The sequence below is a fragment of the Tachyglossus aculeatus genome, chromosome 10 (genome assembly GCF_015852505.1).
Source record: "Tachyglossus aculeatus isolate mTacAcu1 chromosome 10, mTacAcu1.pri, whole genome shotgun sequence".
Lineage (NCBI taxonomy): Eukaryota > Metazoa > Chordata > Mammalia > Monotremata > Tachyglossidae > Tachyglossus > Tachyglossus aculeatus.
The window spans coordinates 11,287,925-11,312,189 of NC_052075.1; the positions used below are offsets into that span (position 1 = coordinate 11,287,925).

At 44.6% G+C, this 24,265-nt stretch overlaps 1 protein-coding gene across 1 annotated transcript in view; it reads left to right on the forward strand.

The window, feature by feature from the left end:
- RBPJ (recombination signal binding protein for immunoglobulin kappa J region) overlaps nt 1–24,265 on the forward strand; it is a 128,311-nt gene that overhangs the window by 79,706 nt on the left and 24,340 nt on the right. The window contains exons 3-4 of the mRNA XM_038752490.1: nt 6,408–6,446; nt 18,435–18,530. Of these exons, the coding sequence (XP_038608418.1) occupies nt 6,408–6,446; nt 18,435–18,530 (135 nt within the window). The remainder of the gene's footprint in view (nt 1–6,407; nt 6,447–18,434; nt 18,531–24,265) is intronic.

Below are 24,265 nucleotides of genomic sequence, written 5' to 3' on the forward strand. Positions count from 1 at the left end.
GAGTATTGTACTAAGCCCTTGGAAGGTGCCACACAAACCATGGCTTTATGTCCAGTATTTGTATTTCCAGTGCCTCTGCTCCGTACCATCAAGTTCTGCAGCTTGGAAGCGATTCCCTGAATCTAGGAAGGAAACACAAAGGCTCAGAAGCAAGTTTATGGGGAAAACCCCTCTCCTCCCACCCACCCACGGACCCAGCATGAGAAAAACTCCAGGTTCAGGTAGACGCAGGTTGACCAGTGCAAGTCTGGAAAAGATTTTTTTCTCTTCCACAATCTCAGAGTTAATACACCTCTCCATAAGCCTTCCCTGCTCTCTGGCTGGAAGCTACTGCAGTATTCGTCTGCCTTGTTAATAGCTTTTGCGCTTCCTGGTTAAAGCCGGTATGTTTTCATTTTCAGTTGGCACAGAGGAGTTTTGATGCGTTTGGATCCGGTTTTTTATTGTGTGTGCTAAAGGGCCACTTTGGTTTTCATAAGGAGTCTCTGTTATGCTCATCTTTGCTTTCTGGGACTGCAGGGTTGTTCCCTGAACTGAAACTTTCCTTGCACAGTCTTTTCTCTTAGCCCATGTGTGGTTCTTGGTGGTTGGCCACCTTGTTTAAATTTAGAGGAACATAACCACGCAATTTTGAAGGGGGAGAAAATCTGGAAAACTGTTTTCAGGTTTTGTAAGTTAACTCTTTTTAACCTCTGGACTTAAAGTGGTCTAGTTCTGGTGGAATGTTCTTTTACCATGATTTGCAGATTGAGGAGTTTACCTGAGAGGCCCAAACTTATATGAAGGCTAACGTTTCTCAGGACCCATTCATCCAGTCTCCTCCTACCCCATCCCACTGCCAGACACACACACACCACATATCTGTCCATACTTAGTTTCTGACCAATTACATAGCATCACTGTATTAAAAGAGCTCATTTTTTCCAGTTCCATTATTCCTACTAAAGGGTGGCCACAAAAAAAATTATAGGCAAATTTGCTTACTAAAAAAACTGGGATTACTTTATCAAGAGAGTCTATAACAGTTTAAGCTTTTTACCTGCGAGTTATCTTTTGGGGGGTTTTGAATTGCTTTTCTCCTCCAGTGTATTTTTAGCCAAAAAGGTGTTGAGATAGTGCTGTTTTGAGAACTTGATTCTTTGTTTGTCCTCAATGCATTTGTGGTTATACTTCCTTAACTGGTTGGTGAACACAGGAGCAGATGCTTGTGGTCTTGGGGGAGGCAATTTTACACCTTCACCCTAAGTGAAGAGGAAGCTCCAAACTGATGCATACGTATTGGGGGGTGTGTATGTGTGTGTGTGTGTGTGTGTGTGTGCCTCAACATTTCTGTACCTATAAGGACTGCGTCTTATACCCATATGGTTGAGATGAACAGTGTCATTTAATAGTAATTACCTCTCTGCTAATGGATTGGAGACTATATGGTTATGCCCATGCAATTTACAGGTAGGAGGAATTACCTTTAATATTGAGTGGAGTTGTATTTGGGGGCTTTTTTGGATTTTGTGTATGCGAATGGCGATTGAAAATAGTGGCTAGGTGTGTTTAAGAGTGAGTCAAAATGGCAAGCATATTGTCACCCTTGCTGTGAGGTAGTGACATCAGTCTTTCTTAGAATAGAAAGGGTGGCGTAAACTCAGGATGGAAGGTATCTGCCAGCTCAAAATTGCACTGATGACATTCCCACTCTGAGTAATATTGCTTTCAGAAGGCTCGTGGTATCTTCTTACTGGCATAGTTAGTTGATGGCAGTGCTTTGCTGGGTTTTGGTGTGGTTTTTGTTTTAAGTATAGGAAAATGGCATTTGTCTTCTGTGGATCAACTAATAAAATAATTGGCACTTCTGCTTCGCTAAAATAAAATTAGCGGTGAAAACTTACTTCTGCTTCTTTTTAAGACTAACACTGATAATTTAATATATTGAACTTTGTTCCTAAATTGGGTCCCCAATGGATGTCTTTGTCATAACCTAAAGCCAAGAGGATCTTTTCTATTGAAAGATGCTTTTTTGGACTGTTTTTAAAATGCAGCTAGAATTCTATGATGTTTGTTTGCACGAGGAAGTATAAATGAGCGGAGTGGGTTCTGTAGCTATTCGGGGTTGATCATCCTACACTTAGACATCTTGCGGTCACTCCGGAAGAGCTTGCTTATTGTCATTTGATCATCTGTTATTGAAAGACTGGTTTAAAGCTGACATTTCTGTTTCAAAGTGATCGCCGTGCTTCTAACCAGCCCGCCAGCACATAGCAAAAAGAATCGCATTCAATTCACTGCTCAGTTTTTGGATGATCCATGCCCTTTCTCACTTTTTCCTCTTCCAGTTCAGAGAAAGGGCGAGTTAGTACATTTGAGATACTTTTTTTATGGAGTGGTTTTCCAGCTGAACTCACTGGGATGAGAGTGACCAGACCAAGTGTAGGTTCCTTTGGCCCCTGGACTTCAGAAATGGGTGCTTTCAGCAGGAGAATTTTGCATCCAGGCACTTTTGCTGTACACTTAGCCATTTGTATGAAGACGGGGTATTTCTGCTAGTGATATATTATGTAAACATGTTGCTTTATGGAATGATCTCTGCTAAAACCCTGAGGTTTTTCAGTCCCCCTGACCAATTTGCAGCCATCAGTTGTAATAATAATAATTGTAATTGTGGTATTTTTTAAGCGCTTACTGTGTTCCAGGCACTGTGCTAAGCGCTGGTATGGGTACAAGCCACTTGACTCGGACACTGCCCCTTTCCCACGCGGGGCTCACAGTCTCAATCGTCATTTTACAGATGAGGTAACTGAGGCACAGAAAAGTGAAGTGACATGCCCAAGGCCACACAACAGACAAGTGGTGGAGCCGGGATTAGAACCCATGACCTCCAACTCCCAGACCCACGTTCTATCCACCAGACCCGTGTAAACCTCACCATTCTCAAAAGATGGACAGAGGTTGGTTTGGGTGGCTTGTGGCTAGAAAGCAGGGCCTCCCTCATTGTGGAAAGAATGGTGTGTGGCCATTGTAATTGTCCCACCTGCCTTTTCCCCGCAATTTGTTAAATACTTTTAATCTCACCCTTTCCCCCTCCCCTTGACCTATAGTGTGAAATGGAGAGTCATCATCCTATTTACAGCTGTAGAAGCAGAGGGGGAGAAGAGGACAAGAGGCAAAACCTAAGTATCTAAAAGTGCAGTCGGCGGCACTATAATGATTTACGAAAACTGATATCAGCCCGTTGACAACCTCGACTCTAACCTACGGGTTTGAGGCTAGATTTAGGACTGAGTGTGGGTATACTGGTGAGGGCTAAATTATATTGGCAGGGGATTTTCTGAGAACTGATCTGGGTTGCTGATGAGTTATTTGACCACTTTTTAGCCCCATTATGAGGGGGAGGGAGAGGAGGAGGAGCATTTATTGGGTGGCCACTTAGTGAGGTGCTTTGTACTAGGTGCTTGGGAAGTGCAGAATAAAGAAGTGACCCATTGCCTGCCTGCTTTCTAGACTGTAAGCTCATTGTGGGCAGGGAATGTAACTGTTTATTGTTATAGTGTACTCTCCCAAGTGCTTAGTACAGTGCTTCTCACACAGTGCTCAATAAATACGATTGAATGAATGAGCCTACAGTCTAATGGGGGGCGAGCATTCATTCATTCAGTCGTATTTATTGAGCGCTTACTGTGTGTAGAGCACTGTGCTAAGCGCTTGGGAAGTACAAGTTGGCAACAGTGCTTCATTGCTTCATTGACTTGGTGGAGCAGTTCAGGAGCTGGTTGTAGTAAGAAGGTCATACCTATATGCCACCTCCTTCCTCTCCGCTCCTCTCCCCGTGCCCTCCCACTCGACCTAGCGTTTGGGTTTGAGTCGGAGTATTTTTAAAGGTTGAAGGTTATTTCACAGGTGGCTTCCAGTCACTCCTCTATGCTATCTTTCATTCATTCATTCATCTTTATTGAGCGCTTTCCGGGTGCAGAGCACTGTCCTAAGCACTTGGAAAGTACAATTCGGCAACAGTTAGAGACAGCCCCTACCCATCAATGGGCTCATCACATCATCCAGATCCCCGTCAGCCAGTGGTGTCTATTGAGCAACGACTGTGTGCAGAGTATGGTACGAAGTGTTTGGAGAATGCAGTATAATAGAGTTGGCAAGCACGATCCCCGCCCACAAGGAACTTACAGTGTAGACAGAAGACAGATGGTAAAATTACAGGAGGAAAAACAGGGTGTAAGGATAGGTTCAAAAGTGTGATGGATAACTGGTGCTTAATGAGCACTGTTCTAAATGCAGAGGTGTTGCAAAAGGGATCATGAATAGGGGCAATAAGGGCTTAGTTGGAGCCCTTAGTTGGAGGAGATGGGATTTTAAGAGGGCTTTAAAGGTGCGGGGGTAGGGGGGTGGGATCTGTTAGATATGAAGGGGGAGGGAATTCCAAGCCAGGAGGAGGATGTGGGCAAGAGATTGGCGGTGAGATAGACCGGATCGCGGTCCAGTGATTGTTAGCATTGGAAGAAGAAAGCGTGTGGATTGAGTTGCACCGGAAATGGAGGCAGGGAGCTGATTAAGTGTCTCAAAGCCAACGGTAAGGGGTTTCTGTTTGATGCGGAAATGTATGGGCAACCATTGGAGGTTTCTGAGGACTGGGGAGGTGTAGCCTCAATGTAGCCGGATGTAATATCACTTTATACATACAAGGTAATCATTTCAAACCTGTGAAAGAGGGCATGACCCTAGTCACCTGAGGAGCGACAGTCATCAGAATGCCGAGGCAGGTAGTGGAGAGGCCTCCCAGCATCCAGCCATTGATTGGATTTGGGAGAGAGGTTGTGGGCCAAGTCAGGGGGTTTCCCTGGGTTTGAACTACTCCACCACCCCCACCCTCTTGAAGGCAATGTCCTGGACCATCGTTTTGTGGAAAATAAATCTGTTATGTATTTACCAATGAACCATAGATCAACACAAATAATGGGGCAATTAAAAATAATTTTTGTTTATGGTGGGAGAGCCCTGAGTGACTTTCTTCCTTGAATTCACCACCAGGTGATTTGAATATTGTAAAAAGCCTCACCGTGTCTTTTGTAGGCATGGATGGTCTCTTCCCACTCTTTTCTTCCCCTGACCCCAAGCATGTGGAAAAGCACAGAGTGTATGGTAGAGAAACGCGCAGAGAAAGAGTCTAGGAAAGCTGTATTTAGTGGATCAGAAGGCACCAGAACACGGCAGAGCACAGCAGAAAAGGGGAATGGGAGGTTACGGGGATAATTGAGGCTGAGCCTCTTGTTAACCCTTCCACACAGTGAACCGTGAGCAAAGCACCTATTCGTTTTCGTTTCCCCCTTTGTGAAAAGGAGAAAAGCCCAACCAGCTAAATTGCAGAAACCCACTTCATTGTTGGGTGGGTTGGGAGACGCCTTGCCCAGTCCCCCCACTCCCATAATACAACTGACATTCGTGTTTTCTGCACCTCTGGCGATTCCGTGCTTTGGTGGAGGAATTGAAATTCCTAAGGCCGTGGGGTCTTGAGAGAAGTAGAACTAGAACCCAACTTGCAGTGGAACGATCAGCCGGACTTCTGTTGTTGAGGAGCTTGTACCAAGGATGGAAGGGAGACACATTTATATAGGTTCAATATGCTGTTGTGTGGATTTTTATTTTACTCTGTGCCTTGAATCCCGTTGGTCAGTTTAGGAACATTCTTGAAGTTGAATGATCGTTCTGCTTCTCAGCTGTATGACTGGTCAAGTGTTCATACAACAAGCTTTCCCTGATTGATTTCCCGGCACCATTCGGCCACATCATGAATTATTTATGTACACACTCCTTGGCATCCTCTTGGTTCATTTAGTTGGACCACCGTTCTTGTAAATAAGTGTATGTTTGTCTCCCGTTAGAGTGTAAGTTCCTTGTGGTCACTTAATGATATTTTGGCATACTGTACTTGCCAAGTGTCAAGTGGGAGGAGGTTCAATAAAGGCAGAGGTACCTACTGCAGAGGTGAAAGCATGGTTTTCAAAAATTAAATTATGAGCTCCCACCCTGTAATCTGGTTTTTGAAGGCCCCTGCCCAAGCCAGGATTTATCATAAGCTAATCAGTAGGTACAGAAAATAATTGCTGGTTTAAAAAAAACCAGAAACAAAACACCCCAGATGTTCACTCGCCTTTCACTCTCCTTTTCATTATCACGCCAGTGATATACTTCAGGAAATGAAGGAATAAGGCACTGGTATTGTGGCGGTTGTCTGGTTTATCTTTCTCTTTTTACTCAACTTTAGAAGTTATCTGATAGGATACTGAAAGCCATTTATTGAGCTGGTGAAAGCTATAAAGGGGCTTCATGGGTCTAACTTTGTAAAAAGTCAGTAATTTTACGGTAAACATATCGTACCAGTTGACTTAAATCACTTTCCTTTTTTCCAGGAAATTTGGTGAGCGGCCCCAACCTAAACGACTCACCAGGTAAGTGTTAACTGATTCATTATTTTATGAAAACCTCGAATGAGAGTTCAGACGTTTTCATTTTAGATATTATTTGTTTCTAAAGATGAGTCTTAAGTGCTCATCTCCAGTTCATCTCAAAGGTAAAAAGGTAAAATGGGTTTGTTTTTTCCTAAACAGCTAGTCTAAGGCAGGTGGGTGGTGTCAGGGGGAAGAGGAAGAGACTAGGCATTTCAAAACCTTTGCTGTACACTTGGTTTAAATTCGGTGAATCAGAACTTATTCTGAAAAGTTATTCGCTCTGACTGAACAGCCCTACAGAGTACAGGAACAGTCTGCTGAAAAATGGCACAATGGTACAGATGTGTATGTATAAAGAGACTGTATAACAAAGGTGCTTTTCAGTTTGGGCTTTCATCTTTAATTGAGGCTTTCTGGACACTCCGATAATACTTCCTTAATATTATTTATAATCCAGTTGATTTTATATCCGCACTGTACTGTGTAACCTGGATCGCTTTCAGAAATATTATTCTGAACATACCACTCTACTCAGAAACTTCTGAGGCTATATCATTTCCCTTCCACACCCAGCAGGAACCCCTCCAGTCCATTGGCACTTACGTCCATATCCATAATTTATTTATATTCATGTCAGCCTACCCCTTTAGATTGTAAAGTTTATTTTGGGCAGGGAACGTGTCTTCCAACTCTGTTATATTGTACTCCCCCAAGTGCTTAGTGCAATGCTCTGTACCCAGTAAGCGCTCACTAAATACGATTAATTGATTAGCTTCACAGCTCTCCTCCAGCTTTCTCTTTTGGTATCTGCTCTCTTCCTCCACTCTGTGTTCCCCCGAAACAGGCCTTTCTCCTGTAGCTTGGTCTTGACTCTCCTACTTGAAGCTCATGCCCTTGACCCCTTTTGGAAAGTCATAGCCTAAACCTCTAGATCTGCCAGGTGAAAGCCTTCCCCAACCTCGGTGCCCTCTGGAAAACTCACCTCCCTCAAGAAGCTTTCCCCAACAAATTTACAATGTCCATAGTTGTTGATCCCACTAGCCAGTATCAGTGCTTAATCCTTATTAGAAAGATAGAGGAGCAGAGTGTCCCAGTGGATCGAGCACAGGCCCGGGAATTCATTCATTCAACTGTATTTATTGAGCACTTACTATGTGCGGAGCACTGTACTAAGCACTTGGGAAGTACAAGTTGGCAACATCATCATCATCATCAATCGTACTTATTGAGCGCTTACTGTGTGCAGAGCACCGTACTAAGCGCTTATCAGAAGGTCGTGGGTTCTAATGCTGACCCTGTCACTTGTCTGCTGTGTGACTTTGGGCAAGTCACCTAACTTCTCTGTGCCTCAATTCCCTCATCTGTAAAATGGGGATTAGTAATAACAATGTTGGCATTTATTAAGCGCTTACTATGTGTAAAGCACTGTTCTGATTGCTGGGATTAAGACTGTGAGCCCCGTGTGGGACAGGGATGGTGTCCATCCCTGTCCAACCCAATTATCTAGCCCAGCGTTTCGAACAGTGCCTGGCACGTAGTAAGTGCTTAACAAATACCAGAGTAGTAGTACTAATAATTGCTTGCAAAATCAGTAAAATGGGGATTAAGACTTTGAGCCCCTTGTGAGACATGGGTTTTTGTTCAAGTTGATGAGGGGCAACAGGACAGGGTCGAAATGAAGAAAGAATGAGGCAGGTGTGGTCTGAGGAGACACCCTAGTGTGTGAGCTGTCGCGAAGGGACTGGGGAGCAAAAGAACAGGTGTTAAAACATGAAAATTCTTTGAAAGTCTTAGGAGTCTCAGCTAGTTTTCTCTAATTGATGAGAAGGCACCATTAGCCTCTTTGCTTCCAAAAACATTTTATAGCAAACTGGCAAATGAAGTTCAACTTCAGACTTTCCTGCCTTTAGGAGAATGTCAGCTAAGTATGAGTTATAATATCTGAAAACTTTTATAAGAAATTTGACGTTTAAGGCTGGGTCACCCTGTTTTGGAATTTCTCTACAAATACCTCCAAGAACCAGTGTGGCTTAGTGGATAGAGCACAGGGCTGGAAGTCAGGATGACCTGGGTACTCATCCCAGTTCCTCCACTTGTCTGCTGTGCAACCTGGGGAAAGTCACTTCACTGCTCTGTGTCTGTTACCTCATCTGTTAAGTGGGTATTAAGACTGTGAGCCGTATGTGAGACATGGATTTGTTCAAATTGATTAGCTTGTACCTACCCCATTGTTTAGAACAGTGCCTGGCACATAGTAGGTGTTTAACAAATGCCATTAAAAAAACGAGTATCATGGTACTATAGAAAACTTATTATGTGAATTAGGATTGCAAGTAACTTGGAAAATCAAAATCCCAGATAAACAAAGCAATTGTCTTGGTCATGGATATTTGGAATTTTGGTTAGTTACCTAACTTTCTTTGTAACTCTTAGCCAAAATTCCGATATCCAGCCATTCAGATGCTTTCAGTTCTGCCAGAACCTGTTTTCAGTTTGCATTTTATGGGTAGAACAAGGTGGCCAAATTAGGAAACGTTGTTTCGGCAACACGCATGTATCCGAATACAGCACAGAAAGTGGAGTCAATCAATCAATCAATCAATCGTATTTATTGAGCGCTTACTATGTGCAGAGCACTGTACTAAGCGCTTGGGAAGTACAAATTGGCAACACATAGAGACAGTCGGAAGCAAGCACTTGTTCTGGACTCCCGGGCGATGTCAGACATGCAGTCCTAGTGTTCCTTAAAGCGAGGTTCTGTCTCAACACAGCTTTCGGGTTAGATGAAAGCTGTCTAATTGGCTTTTGATTGTCATGTTGGTTAAGTGTTCATCATTTTCCCAATACCTACTGGGCTTGCTTTGACACATTAAACATTTGTGTTAGAGCAGATATCATTGTACAGTGAAATTTTGTTCATTCTGTCACCACCAGGCCAGGGTTGAGAGACTTCCATCTCCCTGCTTCCTCTCCTTTGCTTCTCTACTACTGCCAGTGGAAGGCAGGCTGTGCTCTGAAGAGGGAAGTGTTGGCTCAGTGCTGTGGTTTAGAAAGATTCAGCTCAGCTGCAGGAAGCAGAGACTAGGCAGAAACAGCAGGGCAGGAATTTGGGAAAGGTTGAGAAACACTGTAATTTCTGGCTATCTTAAATAGATGAATTAGAAGGAGAAACCAAAGCCTCAGGCTGGTGTATATGTGTGTACTTGAATGTAAACACCTTGTGGACAGGAATCGTGCCTTTTAATTCTGTAATCGTGTCTCCCAAGTGCTTAGTACAGTGCTCTTATAATGCTCTCTGGATCTCAGCCTCATTTACTCTGCCACTGATCCCTTGCTCACAGTCTCCCTCGGGCCTACAGCTCCCTCCCCGTTCGTATCCAACAGTCCACCACTCTCCCCACCTTCAAAATCCTCCGAAATTCACATCTCCTCCAAGAAGGCCTTTTCTGACTAAGCCCTTTATTTCCCCTATCGACCCGCCTCACTGACTCGATTGTGCCCTTGACTATGTAGCCCTTAAGCACTTTGATACTCACCTCCATTCCACAGTACTTCTGTAAATATTCCTCTCCCTAACCTGCTCTAATGTCCGTCCTCCCCTGTATAGACTGTAAGCTCCTTGTGGGCAAGAGCTGGTTCTCCTTTAATTCTTTCATGGCACTTATTAGCCTAAATTAATTCTGGCTTGAGGATGACAATACTGATGAAATTGTTCCAGCCCCCGAATGGGCTGTGTGACAGGTGCAGGTCTTGCAGTTTTGTAGTAATGAAGGTCCCACTGAAGAGCTTTGGAGAGGCCTGAACCTTGATACCCTCTGTCCACAAATCTTGTAAAGGACCTGCACAGTTTCTCAACTCAGTTTCACTGTCGTATTTGTTGAGTTCTTACTGTGTGCAGAACACTGTACTAAGTGCTTTGTGTTTAATGGAGTACATTGTGAGAGAGTGTCCTGCCAGGATTGGGGATTGGGTTGTGACTTCACCCTGCCCCCCAAGCCCATTTCAATCAATAGCATTTATAGAATGCTTACTCTGGGGAGTACTGTTCTGAGTAAGCACTTGAGAGAAAACAAGGGAAGTAGTATACACAATCCCTGCTCTTAAGGAGCTTACTTATAATAAACGCTATCATTATTATTATTATTATTATTGTTATTATTATTATTACTGTCTAGCAAATATGCAACTCTTAGGCGTAGTGATTACATTAGTCGTTGCCCACCATCCTGCCTATACCTAGCTCCTAATAATAATAACAATAGTAGTAATAATTATGGTATTTATTTAATAATAATAATAATGGCATTTGTTAAGCACTTACTATGTGCAAAGCACTGTTCTAAGCGCTGGGGGGGATACAGGGTGATCAGGTTGTCCCACGTGGGGCTCACAGTCATATCCCCCATTTTACAGATGAGGTCACTGAGGCTCAGAGAAGTGAAGTGACTTGCCCCAGATCACACAGCAGACATGTGGCGGAGCCGGGATTCGAACCCACGAACTCTGACTCCAAAGCCCGGGGCTCTTTCCACTGAGCCATGCTGCTTACTACATGCCAGGCACTGTATTAAGTGCTGGGGTGGATACAAGCTGATCGGGTTGGGCGTAGTCGCTTGTCCCACGTGGGGTTCACAGCCTCAACTTCCATTTTACAGATGAGGTAACTGGGGCATAGAGATGTTAAGTGACTTGCCCGAGGTCACACAGCAGACAAGTGGTGGAGCCGGAATTAGAACCCATAACCTTCCGTCTCCCAGGCCCGTGCTCTACATTTACGGTCCTACACTTATATCTCTGTGGAGGAAAGGCAATTTGAAATTATTTGTCGTCTTTAGGCTCTTTGTCAGGCCTTGGCATTCTGCTGACTCTGCAAAGTGGTCCATAATTTCTTGAATAATTTCTTCCACCGTTGTCAATGGGAGCAGTTCCCAAATGGCTGCCTCAGGGATTTTTGATGCCATTTGTAGCCTGTTTGTCTGAAACAGCTGGCCAGAAGACTGGAAGTCAAGGCTTGACTCAACACTGGCTTCCAAATACCTTGCTGTCTCTCTAGTATGACTGGGTAAAATTAATTGGAGGGAATTGGACCAAGTTTGTAATCTGTTCCTCTCCTGTCGTGGTGGAGTATAAAGCTAAAGAGTTCCGTCAACTCCAGCATGGCCAGCCGAATCAAAATGCAGTGACTTTTAAATGGCAGTGTTTTGTCTTTCCACTGTGGCCCAAATAAAAAGAATTCAGCAGTCAAATGGCTCCCTTCCTAGGCATTGGAAACAGTTGAGGGAGTGTGAGGTACATGAGGTAGAAGGCTTAATATTATTCTGACCAGGTCTCCTCTATCTGCTATGTTGCCAAGATTGTGCTTTCCCAATCCCATTCTGCCCCAGTAGTTTATTGGGATACTCACCTCACCGACGGTCCATCTTACACACTTTGCCCCTCTAGCACCAGCTTGCTCACTATGGCTCCGTCTCACCTATCTTACTGTCGACCCATTTTCCACATACTCCCTTCCCCTCTATATTTGCCAGACCCCCACTCTCCCCACCTTTAAAGCCTTGTTAAGGTCACATCTCCAAGAGACCTCTCCCAGTTTAACCCTCTTTTCTTCGACTCCCTCTCCCTTCTACGTCACCTGTACCCTTTAAGCACTTGGTATTCATCCCACCCTCAGCACTTACAAACAGATCTGTAATTTAGGTATAGGAATATCCATCTCCTCCTTTAGTATAAGAGCTTGTTGTGGGCAGGTAACATGTCTACCAGCTCTGTTGTATTGTCTTCTCCCAAGGGTTTAGTACACGCTATGCGCTCAATAAATACCATTGTTGAACAATTAATTGGAAGCCACCAGGAGCCCAGGAGCTGCTGTTAGTAATCTGATCAGAAACTTCCTAGGCCATACTTGTTCCTCATTCATCCATTTTTGTCTGCCCTCTCAAAGATGGTAATAATGGTGTCACTGGAAATCTTAAGTGTTCCAGAGATGAAGAAGGGAGCAAAATGGGCCTCTGGTCCACTTCTACCCACCTTCTAAAACCTGGCTGGGACATCAGCTTGTACTTCCCAAGCGCTTAGTACAGTGCTCTGCACACAGTAAGCGCTCAATAAATACGATTGATGATGATCAATGGGGCCAGGGATGTTGCTGTTCCTTATGGTTCTTGGATCGTGTCAGTCTCTCTGGACAGCTTCTGGCCATAGAAAGTTAAAGCTGGTAAGAAAAATAAACTCCAGTCCTTGGAGGACAGACACTCTAATCACCTTTGAAATCTGGTACGTCTCAAATCTGATATTCTCTTTCCTTGGGGAACTAGCCACATGTCAAAACAAAATCATAATAATTAGCACTTGGAGAAAAGCCAATTAGTTTGCAGAATTTAAAAAAAATCAGATTTTCCTCTATCGCTAATTTGTCAATTTTTTCAATTAATGTTTTCTGGAACCCTCTTCAGTACATACGTAGTTCTCCTCAAGTATTCGAGGCTTCTGTTATCACTCTTGAAAGACTATCCATGTACATAAGTGATGTGGTAAGCTGGTTGTGGGCCAGGAATATGTTTTTATTGTTGTGTCGTACCCTCCCAATCACTTAGTACAGTGCCCTGCATGCAGTAAGTGCTCAATCAATAATTGACTGAGAGTGTGAATATTGAGTGCATAAAGGGTACAGATCCAAGTGCATAAGTGATGCAGACAGGAGAATCAATCAGTCCATCAATCAGTCGTATTTATTGAGCGCTCACTGTGTGCAGAGCACTGTACTAGGGGAAATGAGGGCTAAATTGATGAAGACCTCTTGGAGGAGGTGTGATTTTAGGAGGGCTTTGAAGGTGGGGAGGGAGATGGTGTGTCAGATATGAGGAGGTAGGGTGTTCCTCTCCTGAGGTAGGATGTGGGCAAGGGGTTGGCGGCAGAATAGGCAAGGTCGAGGTACAGCGAGTAGGTTGTTGTTAGAGGAGCCAAGTGTGTTGGCTGAATTGTAGGAGAGCTACTGGGACAAGGATATAGATGCACTTCCCATCATCGCCGTGGAACCAAGATGTGTCTGGAAGGGTGGGTTGGGGTTGGCTTTCATCTGGCTTGACCCACCCCGAGGTGGGCTGTCCTAAGCCCATGCAAGCCTCTTACCGAAGACCACCTAGTGATTCTCCTCTCACTCTGGTCTCTCCTGATTTGGAGGGAGAACTGCCAGCAAACCTACCGTGGTTTCAAAAATTCTGGGCAGGGTTATCGGGGGGGCCGGGGGGGGGGGGGTTGGTTTTTTCTCCCTGGTTTGGGGATTCAGCTGAAAAGTGATTGTCGTGTGGGAGACTCCTTCTCCTACATACCTGGTGGCTCCACTCTGTGGCACCCCCCCCAGAAAAAATCCATGCTTTTGTGATATATAGTCGATCATTAGGTGGGTGGAATAGGATTGTCTTTGCAGTTAGGGTTCTTAGCCGTTTTAAGCTCCTTTATAATTTAGCGTTCGGATCATGATCTTTGTCCTTCGGAGGGGCTGTTGTGTTTAGTCTTTCTAGTCTAACTGACAAGATATTACCAGAATCCATTCAAGCAGGATTTTCTGGTGCCATCTGCTCGGGGTGCAATTTGCTTGTACATGTACGTAATTTGGGGTTGAGTTTCTTTTTAAAGTAACCTCTCATGGTTTTGCGATTTTGCCTTTCAAAACGATTCGGTTTTGAGGATTCCACTGAGATTACTTGGGGGCACGGAGCTTGTCTTTGAGGAAGAATATCTATTTTCATAGCCCTGTAGAGAAAAAAAGAAGGCAAACCTTTTTGAGAGGCCTCCTTCGTAGAGGATCACCAAAGCCCTTTTTTGTGGCTCACAAAGGTGTTAAGTAAACTTCACGGTAGACTTCCTAGCAACACCAGGTGTTCTTCCAAGCTGAGTTAGCTGCATAAAGCTGGATAATCACCGTGCTAGCGACTCCCAAATGTCTGGAGGATTTAGTTCTGGAACATCAAGGCCGCAAGTAGGGACAAGATACCCGAGTCCAGGTGATTCCGGACTCTGTTTCCTTTGTCCTCTTCCCCCTGCCTCCCCAACAGGCAGATCCTTCTGTTCACGTTTTCCTCCTTCGAGTGAGTGGATGGATTTTTAGTCTCTCTCCTCAAGACCTTTCAGCACCAAGGAAAATAGCCTTAAGCCTGGTAGAGGAGCAAGCCAGTGCTAGAATTGGAACAATTTCTGAATCTGGGGCCCTGGTACGAAGCTCTGCACCCTCTGTCCTTCTCTCCTTCCTTCTCTCCCCTTGGCATCCCCAGCAAGATGATGTTGCAAACCATGTCATGAGTGGCCCTTCATGACTGTGAGCCCGCTGTTGGGTAGGGACCGTCTCTATGTGTTGTCAGCTTGTACTTCCCAAGCGCTTAGTACAGTGCTCTGCACACAGTAAGCGCTCAATAGATACGATTGAGTGAATGAATGAATGACAGTTTGCTTTGATGTCTGGTTTTCTCTCCACTAGATATTTTTTTTTTTGTAGTGGTGTTAAACACTTAACATGTGCCAGGCACTGTACTAAGCGCTAGGGTAGATACAAAGTAATCAGGTTGGACACAGTCCAGGCTTAATTCTCATTTTACAAATGAGGTAACTGAGACCCAAATAAGTTGTGACTGGCCTGAGGTCACACAGCAAACAAGTAGCAGGGTCCGGATTTGAATCCAGGTACTCCGATTCCCAAGCCAGTGCTCTTTCCATTAGTCTACGTTGCTTCTCAGCTAGGCGTGGAAGCTGTTGTATTCTGAGTGAAATGGCCTCCTTCAGAGACCTTTTCCTCTGTTTCAGGACTGTGGCGAGAGCAGGCTTCTGAACTCTCCCCAAGCTCCATGGTTTTCCTCAACTAGCCTCCCTTTTCCCACCTGCCTTTCCACCCTGCTGCCTTTAACCGGGCTGGGTGGAACAGCAGAAGGCTTGTTTTTGTGTGCTCATGGCCAGTGGCAGGGTCTGCCGTCCCATTCAGTCAGTCATATTTATAGCTCGGCCATTTGTCTGCTGTGTGATCTTGGGCAAATTACTTAACTTCCCTCTGCCTCAGTTTCCTCATGTGTAAAATGGGGATTCAATGCCTGTTTTCCCTTTTACATAGACTGTAAGCCCAAAGTGGAACAGAGATTGTATTTGACCTAACTTGTATCTACCCCAGTGCTTAGAACTGTGTACTTAATGTACTTAAGTATTGAGTACTTAATGTATTGAGTACTTAATGTGCGCAGAGCAGTGTTCTAAGCGCTTGGGAGAGGACACTGCAATATGTTTGGTTTTGTTCTAATATGTTTGGTCTTGTTGTCCGTCTCCCCCTTCTAGACTGTGAGCCCACTGTTTGGGTAGGGACCGTCTCTAGATGTTGCCAACTTGTACTTCCCAAGCGCTTAGTACAGTGTTCTGCACACAGTAAGCGTTCAGTAAATACGATTGATTGATTGATTGATAGAACGGTGCTTGGCACATAGTAAGCGCGTAAGAAATACCATAATGATGATAATAGCTGTGCACTTACCCTGTTGGGAGAGTATAATACAACAAAATCGGTAGACATGTTCCTTGCCCACAAGGAACTTACAGTAGATGGGGGAGGTGGACGTTAAAATAAATTAAGGATTTGTAATAAGTGCTGTGGAGCCAAGGGTGAGATAAATATCAAGTTCTTCAAGGGCATAGCTCCAAGTGCAGAGGTGACCCAGGAAGGAAAGGGAGTAGGGGAAATACGGACTTAGATGGGGAAGGCCTCTTGGAGGAGTTGGGCTTTTAATAAGGCTTTGGAAATAATAATAATAATAATGTTGGTATTTGTTAAGCGCTTACTATGTGCAAAGAACTGTTCTAAGCGCTGGGGTAGATACAAGGTAATCAGGTTGTACCACGTGGGACTCACAGTCTTCATCCCCATTTTACAGATGAGGGAACTGAGGCCCAGAGAAGTTAAGTGACTTGCCCAAAGTTGCACAGCCGACAAGTGGCAGAGCTGTGATTTGAACCCACAACCTCTGACTCCAAGGCCCGTGCTCTTTCCACTGAGCCACGAATGGGCAGAGTGGTGGTCAATCTATACGATTGGTATATGAAGGGGGAGGGAGTTGAAGACCAGAGAGAGGATGTGGGCAGGCGGTCGGTGGCAAGAGAGATGAGATTGAGGTACAGTGAGTAGGTTGGTGTTAGAGGAGCAAAGTATATGGGCCCTTTGACCCTAAGCCTGAATCTCACTGCTTTCTTTGTGTTCCCCGATCCTTGGGGGATGGATAGGTAGATACCTAACATACATACATACATACATACATACATACATACCCATCACGACCTTTACCGCCCCATTGATGCTGCTGGTTTTTAAGATCAGGAGAGAATTGTATCCAGCGCGACCGCTCTGCCCCAGTGTGTCCTAGTGGAGAGAATGTGGGACTTTGTGATCTTGGGCAGGTCACTTAATCTCTCTGGGTTGCAAGTTCTTCATCTGTAAAATGGGAGTAAGATAAATTATGAGCCCCAAATCAATCAATCAATCAATCAATCATATTTATTGAGCGCTTACTATGTGCAGAGCACTGTACTAAGCACTTGGGAAGTACAAATTGGCAACATATAGAGACAGTCCCTACCCAACATTGGGCTCACAGTCTAAAAGGGGGAGACAGAGAAAAAAAAAACCAAACATACTAACAAAATAAAATAAATAGAATAGATATGTACAAGTAAAATAAATAAATAGAGTAATAAATATGTACAAACATATATACATATATACAGGTGCTGTGGGGAAGGGAAGGAGGTAAGATGCGGCGGATGGAGAGGGGGACGAGGGGGAGAGGAAGGAAGGGGCTCAGTCTGGGAAGGCCTCCTGGAGGAGGTGAGCTCTCAGCAGGGCCTTGAAGGGAGGAAGAGAGCTAGCTTGGCGGATGGGCAGAGGGAGGGCATTCCAGGCCCGGGGGATGATGTGGGCCGGGGGTCGATGGCGGGACAGGCGAGAACAAGGTACGGTGAGGGGAACGAGGTACTACCTCTGATCTCATGACCTTGGTCTACCCCAGCCCGTAGCACATAGTGCATAATAAATGCCCCCTTTAAATGTTCCTAAAGAAAAGAAAATTGCATGTATTTCCTTATTTCTTATGGTGTTTTTTAAGCACTTACCGTGTGCCAGGCTCACTAGGAGCTGGGGTAGATATAAGAGAATCAGGCTGGACACAGGCCAAGCCCCACATGAGGCTCACAGTTTTAATCCCCATTTTACTGATGAGGTAACTGAGGCATGGAGAAGTGAAGTTAGTAGCCTAAGGTCACACAGCAGACAAGTGGGATAGCTGAGATTAGAACCCAGGTCCTCTGACTCCCAAATTTGTGCACTATCTACTAAGCTCCACTGCTTCTCTTCCTTGAACTAAATGCCCTTCTCCATGGTGCCCCAGGCAGAATGCTCTGCCATCATCATCATCATCAATCGTATTTATTGAGCACTTACTATGTGCAGAGCACTGTACTAAGTGCTTGGGAAGTACAAATTGGCAACATATAGAGACAGTCCCTACCCAACAGTGGGCTCACAGTCTAAAAGGGGGAGACAGAGAACAAAACCAAACATACTAACAAAATAAAATAAATAGAATAGAAATGTACAAATAAAATAAATAAATAAATAAATAGAGTAAATGCCATGCTTCTTTAATGTGGATGGACTACAGTTTGAGGCACTTTCTCCTGCTGCTATTCTCCGTAAACATAATAATTTTAGTATTGTCTGCCAGGCCAAAAGACTTTGCACAATGCCAGCATTGGGTATATCCTTCCCAGGACTCTCTTTGACAGTGCCAACGGGATGCTTAGGGAACTATACGATGTTGGAAATATTTTGAAAGTTCAGCATTTGCCACGCTCAATTAATTAAAATTGCGTCTCTCAGTGTTGAGGCACGTTATTTGCCTGTCTTAAAGGCAACAATCGTATCTGAAACTTCTTCTCTGTAACAATCTTTTTGTTTGATTTTAGGGAAGCAATGAGAAATTATCTAAAAGAGCGGGGTGATCAAACAGTACTAATCCTCCATGCAAAAGTTGCACAGAAGTCTTATGGAAATGAAAAACGGTAAGGTGACCTGTTTTGTGAACAGGAAAAATTACTTTCTGAATGTTAAATTTGGAGCGGTTCCTGTTGAGAGTAAGTATGTAGTTATTTAATATTACATTAAACAAGAGGGAGCTTTATTGTAAAAGAATCAGAACGTGCTTTTCTATCAAGTGAAATTGCTATAAGATAGTGTGAATTTTTTAAAACATTATTTGGTGGTGGATAATATATTCTGCAGTCTTCTCTCACATATTCAGCCCAAATTTGAGCTTAAATGTTTAACGGTGTTGAAGCATTTACTATGTGCCTGGCACCGTTCTAAACGCCGGGGTAAATACAAGTGATTCTGTCGTGCTTTGAACATTGCAGGAGCCTAATATATTGTCGTGAAAAGTTTGGCATGGATAAACCCAGAATCACAGATAATCCAATCATTGACTTGTGGAGTATACAAATCAGATCACTCTTCCTTAATTTCCATTTCAATTTATAAATGCACTGTATAAATCAACTGTAGGCAAATTGCTAAGTTGGGCACTTGGAGGTTATATAAGAGGCACGGGTTTTTTCCCCTCGAGGAACTTCAAATGAAGTTCTAACTTCAGCGCTTAGAACAGTGCTTTGCACATAGTAAGCGCTTAATAAATGCTATCATTATTATTCAAATCTAAGAGCAAAGGGAACTGAGGATCTTCCCAGCTCAAGGAAAAATGTTAAACAAGTGAAAGACTCCTATTGGGTTGTGCTGGTCCACTACACCCCAAGGTGTTTCTGTGAAAACTGAACAGGTCCACGAAGTGGCTTCTTCCTTGCCACTATAGAAGTACAATAATAAGTAGCATCTGTCTGTGAGGTGTATTGGCGTTGGTTGGCATGAGCCAGCCGGTCCTGGAAAATGCCATCCTATCTTTCCTACCCACGGGAAGGCCGGTATTGTCGTTGGTTGGCATAAGCCAGCCAGTCCTGAAAAATGCCATCCTATCTCTCCTACCCACGGGAAGGCCGGTATTGTCGTTGGTTGGCGTGAGCCAGCCAGTCCTGGAAAATGCCATCCTATCTCTCCTACCCACGGGAAGGCCGGTCGGTGATCACTTGGCTGCCGGGCTGCCAGACTTGCGGGCCCGCGTAAAGAAACCGAAATGGAAGTGTAATTCGTTTGGCTATCCATATCACTTGTAGCTTCTGGAAATCACTTTCAAAGTAATTTACAGTCCTCATCCTAGGTTTGCAGATTTTCCTTAGGAGAGGGAAAGAAATGGTTCGCGTCTCCAGGAAAAAGAAAAGATTCGGAGGCCCTCCAGTGGTTTGGAGGGCATGCTAGTTTTTCCCTAATCTTGCTTGCTCGCTCTCTCTTGCTCTCACTTTCTCTGTTGCTTTCTCTCTCCTTCCCTTTGTCTTGCACTCTCACGCTTTCTCACCAGGTTTCAACCTGTGTACTCTGGAAAAAAAAAAAAAGAAAATCTCCCTCTCCTGGAGAGACTCACAGTTGCTGAAGCCCCAAATCCTTTAGTATACCTTTTTTTTTATCTCTTTAGCCCTCAGAAGCTTTACTTGTAGTTTTTGTTCATCTCTTGGCTTTTAAGACATTTGTCCTCAATCAGTGTTTCTGGTTTAGGCAGCTGTTTAGACCACATGGCAGCCCTCAGACCGGAGAGATACCCCTGGGGAACGGGGATCGGGTTTTGTAAATCTTTGAAAGGGCAGAGCCTGGAGGGGCTTTTCTAAAGGGAAGAAGTGTAAAATCTGGTGTGTTAATAATAATAATGGCATTTGTTAGGAGGTTTTAGGGGGGAAGAAGGAAAAGGCACTGGATCCTGATAGGATTGTGAGACGAATCAACACTAGCCACTGGCCCAAGAGAAGAAAAACAAGTGGGCAAATTAAGAGGTTTCCCCTAAATCTTATACCCAGCTAAGCAGCTGAATCCCTTCTGTCAGAAAGCAGCAGACCCCAGGCCAGGTCCCCTAGAGGAAAGCAGAGGATAATAATAATAATGATGGTATTTGTTAGGCGCTTACTATGTGCCTCAGTGACTGTGTTGCCAATTTGTACTTCCCAAGCGCTTAGTACAGTGCTCTGCACATAGTAAGCGCTCAATAAATACGATTGATTGATTGATTGATTGCAAAACACTGTTCTAAGCACTGGGGTAGATACAAGGTAATCAGTTTGTCCCACTTGAGGCTCACAGTCTTAAGCCCCATTTTACAGATGAGGGAACTGAGGCCCAGAGAAATGAAGTGACTTGCCCAAGGTCGCAGAGCAGACAAGTGGCAGAGCCTGAATTAGAACTCATGACTTCTGACTCCCAAGCCCGGGCTCTTTCCACTGAGCCACTGAGAGGCCAAACACTTTGGGGCTATATGACACACAACAGCAACCTAGACGATCTTCTTCAAATGTTGATTGACACATATCTCTCTGCTCCTCAAAAACCTCCAGTGGCCACTTATTCTGCTCAATATTAAGCACAAACCCCGTTTCCATTAGAATCAAGACTTTTCACCTACTACACCCCAGCTCGTCCTCTTCGCTGCTTCCATGTACACCTTCTATTAATAATAATAATAATTATGGTATTTGTTAAGTGCTTTACTATGTGCCAAGCACGGTTCTAAGCGCTGGGGTAGATGCAAGTTAATCTGGTTGGACACAGTCCACGTCCCACATTGGTATCAATCAATCAGTCGTATTTATTGAGCATGTACTGTGTGCAGAGCACTGTACTAAGCGCTTGGGAAGTGCAAGTTGGCAGTATATAGAGACGGTCCCTACCCAGCAGTGGGCTCACAGTCTAGAAGGGGTAGAAGGAGAACAAAACAAAACATATTAACGAAATTAAATAAAATAGATATGTACAAGTAAAATAAATAAAGTAATAAATACATACAAACATAATATATACAGGTGCTGTGAGGAAGGGAAGGAGGTAAGGCGGGGGAAATGGAGAGGGGGGAGAGGAAGGAGGGGGCTCAGTCTGGGAAGGCTCACACTCTTAATCCCCATTTTTCATAGATGAGGTAACTGAGGCACAGTGAAGTTGTGACTTGCCCAAGGTCACGTAGCAGGCAAGTGGTGGCGCCGGGATTAGAACCTGTGACCTTCTGATGCCCAGGCCCCTGCTCTATCCACTACACCATGCTTCTCTAAAACCCTCTGCTGAAACCCGGGAGCACCAGATCTTCAGTCTGACGCTGTCCCAACTGAACTCTTTCAGCTGAGTCCTTCTTATACCTCGCTCAAGACTCTCTTGCTTCTCGACCCGTTACTCTCCCCATCTTAGCGTGGAACTCTTCTGCCTTCAAATCCCCCAGGCCACCGTTTTCCCCAGCCCACCTCCTCCAGGAATTCTTACCTGATTAACTCCGCCAGCCCCAAGCTCCATCAGCCTGACAGCCGCCTTGGCAGTTTTGCATATATGCCCGTATCCCCATCATCAGTGGTATTCATTGAATCCCCATCATCAACTTTATTTATTGAGCACTTACTGTGTGCAGAGCATCACCATTTAGATTGATAGTATCATTTATGTCTCACTCTCTCCCCATTATTCGATTGTAAACCTCTGGATGGTAGGGACCATATTCATTCAATCGTATTTATTGAGCGCTTACTGTGTGCAGAGCACTGTACTAAGCGCTTGGGAAGTACAAGTCGGCAACATATAGAGACGGTCCCTACCCAACAATGGGCTCAGTCTAGAAAGAGGAGACAGACAACAAGACAAGACATGTAGAGAGGTGTCAGAACTGTCAGAATAAATAGAATTATAGCTATAAGAACCTGTGCCTGTGTCTCCAGACAGAGATGGCAAGCTCCTGAAGGGCACTGATTGTATTTCTTGCTTCTACTGTACTCTCCGAGCACTTAGTGAAGTGTTTTAGTTTTAGCAGACATTCAATCAGTATCAGTGATGAGACTGAGGAGGTCGTGATGAGGAAGGGAAGGAGAAGAGAAAGAGAAGAGCAGAAGGGGAGGTGGAGGGAGGGGAAGGAGGAAGAGGGAAAAGAGGAAAAGGAGATAAAGAGGAGGAAGAGGAAAGGGAGAAGGAGGAGGAAAAGGGATTAGCTCTTAGTTCCTATTTAGCAAATACCGCATGTACAAAAGACAATTGGTAATATCTCTAGGAAGCATCCATTTTGCAAGTAGCCATACATTTCCCTCCTTAGGAGTTTCTTTTTCCTTCTGTGGGGTCCTTTGGGCTTGTAACAATTGTGTTCAGACTGTGAGACTGCGGGCTCAAAGTCTCTCTTATTTCTGTTGAGCTCTCCTAATAATGCTCTCTGCCCACGCTTGGCACTCAGTAAATAATATTGTTGACTGAAAGAAAAGCCAGTCACTGGTATTGATTGAACATTTACTGTGTGCCGTGCACTGTATTAAGTGCTTTGGAGAGCACAGTAGAGCTGGTGGGCGCGATCCCAGCCCTGAAAGGGTTCGCAGTCTACGGGGGCGGAGCAGACGTTAAGATAAAGTACACATAGGAGAAGCAGCAGAATGTAAGGATATGTTCATAAGTGGTGTGGGGTACCAAAGGGTTTGCCGGGGTACAGGCCCAAGTGATGGAGAAGGGAGAAGGAACGGGGTGGGGGATGAAAGGTTAGTGAAGGAGGAGATATAAATTTAGTAGGGCTCTGAGGATGGGGGACAGTTTTGGTTAGTTGGCCGTGAAAACGGAGGGAGTTCCAGGCCAGTGGGAGGACGTGAGCAAGGGCTCGACGGCAAGAGATGCTAGATGGAGGTTCGGCAAGTAGGCTGGCCATCGAGGAGCCAAGGGTACCGGCTGGGGTGTAGTGGGAGAGGAGCAGGGTTACATAGACGAAAACTATCTCTAATAAAAGAAAACTAGAAATGTAGAGGAGACAACTATGCAGACTAGCAGACCCGTGCGTGGAAATAAATCAGCCCAGGACTAAAATAAATCAAGGGCTAGCTGACTCCAAATTGGCCATAGATCAAAAACGTCACCCAGGGAAATGACATTGTGCTTCTTCAGGCCAACACAGCTCACTGCCAGCAAATATATGATCACAATGACACTGACCCCTTGCTGCTTGTCAAAACTGGGAAGAGTTTTGTGACTTGGCCAAGTAACATTTTATGATCTAACAGCAGCAGGACAGTTTCTGCCTGGGACCCGGTCCTGGGACGGAGGCCTCCCTTTTAATCAATTCCTTCATTCATTCAATCTTATATATTGAGCACTTACTGTGTTGCAGAGCACTGTACTAAGCGCTTGGGAAGTACAAGTCGGCAACATATAGAGAAGCAGCGTGGCTCAGTGGAAAGAGCCCGGGCTTTGGAGCCAGAGGTCATAGGTTTGAATTCCGACTCCGCCACATGTCTGCTGTGTGATCTTGGGCAAGTCACTTAACTTCTCTGGGCCACAGTTCCCTCATCTGTAAAATGGGGATTAAGACTGTGAGCCCCACGTGGGACATCCTGATCACCCTGTATCCTCCCCAGCGCTTAGAACAGTGCTTTGCACATAGTAAGCGCTTAACAAATGCCAATTATTATTATTATTATTATTATTATATAGAGACGGTCCCTAGCCAACAACGGGCTCACAGTCTAGAAAGGGGAGACAGACAACAAAACAAAACACGTAGACAATCAAAGTAGGAAGGCGAACAGGAGAACTGAGGCATAGGGGAGTTGAGTCGCTCAAGGTCATACAGCAGACAGGCAGCGCAGTGGAATTAGAACCCAGGTCCTCTGACTCAGGCCCGTACTGTTTCCACTAGGCCTTA